Source organism: Ceratina calcarata, unplaced genomic scaffold (genome assembly GCF_001652005.2).
Source record: "Ceratina calcarata isolate Rehan_Ccalc_2016 unplaced genomic scaffold, ASM165200v1 scaffold251.2, whole genome shotgun sequence".
NCBI classification, from domain to species: Eukaryota; Metazoa; Arthropoda; class Insecta; order Hymenoptera; family Apidae; genus Ceratina; species Ceratina calcarata.
Window position 1 is genome coordinate 1 of NW_017147127.1, and position 488 is coordinate 488.

General features: G+C 29.7%; 1 protein-coding gene across 1 annotated transcript; it reads right to left on the reverse strand.

The window, feature by feature from the left end:
• On the reverse strand, positions 1–482 carry LOC108623126 (selenoprotein K). Its single transcript, XM_018021434.2, has 3 exons — positions 415–482; positions 263–337; positions 1–184 (listed from the first exon to the last, which is right to left on the reverse strand). Exons 1-3 carry the CDS (start codon positions 426–428, stop codon positions 91–93), a joined length of 183 nt encoding a protein of 60 aa, XP_017876923.1. The 5' UTR covers positions 429–482; the 3' UTR covers positions 1–90.
• Positions 483–488: the final 6 nt, after the last annotated feature.

Consider the following 488-nt stretch of genomic DNA (forward strand, 5'->3'; position numbering starts at 1 on the left):
CAATAATGTAAACATAGTTTAATATATTACAATCATATGATTATAAAAAAAATTGGTGATATTGATTCTTACATCTATGATTTAAATACTTTATCCAGCACAACTTCTGCACCCTCCAAATGGAATATTTACAGTATTTCCTGTGTTAGGTCTTCCCAATCTACGCGTGGGTGGACGAGGTGGTCTAAATAAAAATATATCAACTTATCTTTAGAAGTATATGGTATTACTTTTGTTACATGTAAAGGTTTTTATATCATACCCAGATCCAGGTCTATAATCTCTTGTGTATTCACTTCCATGTCTATTCATATCAGGATTGATTAATGTTTGGAAACTGTTGATAAACTTTGGTTAATAGTCTTACACAACAAGAGTTAATAAACTATTTAGATTAAATGATCAGGTACTCACAACATAACAATCATGAAAATAATGCCTGTGAAAAATCTATATATTTTTAAATGCAACGGTGTGCTATCTAGAAC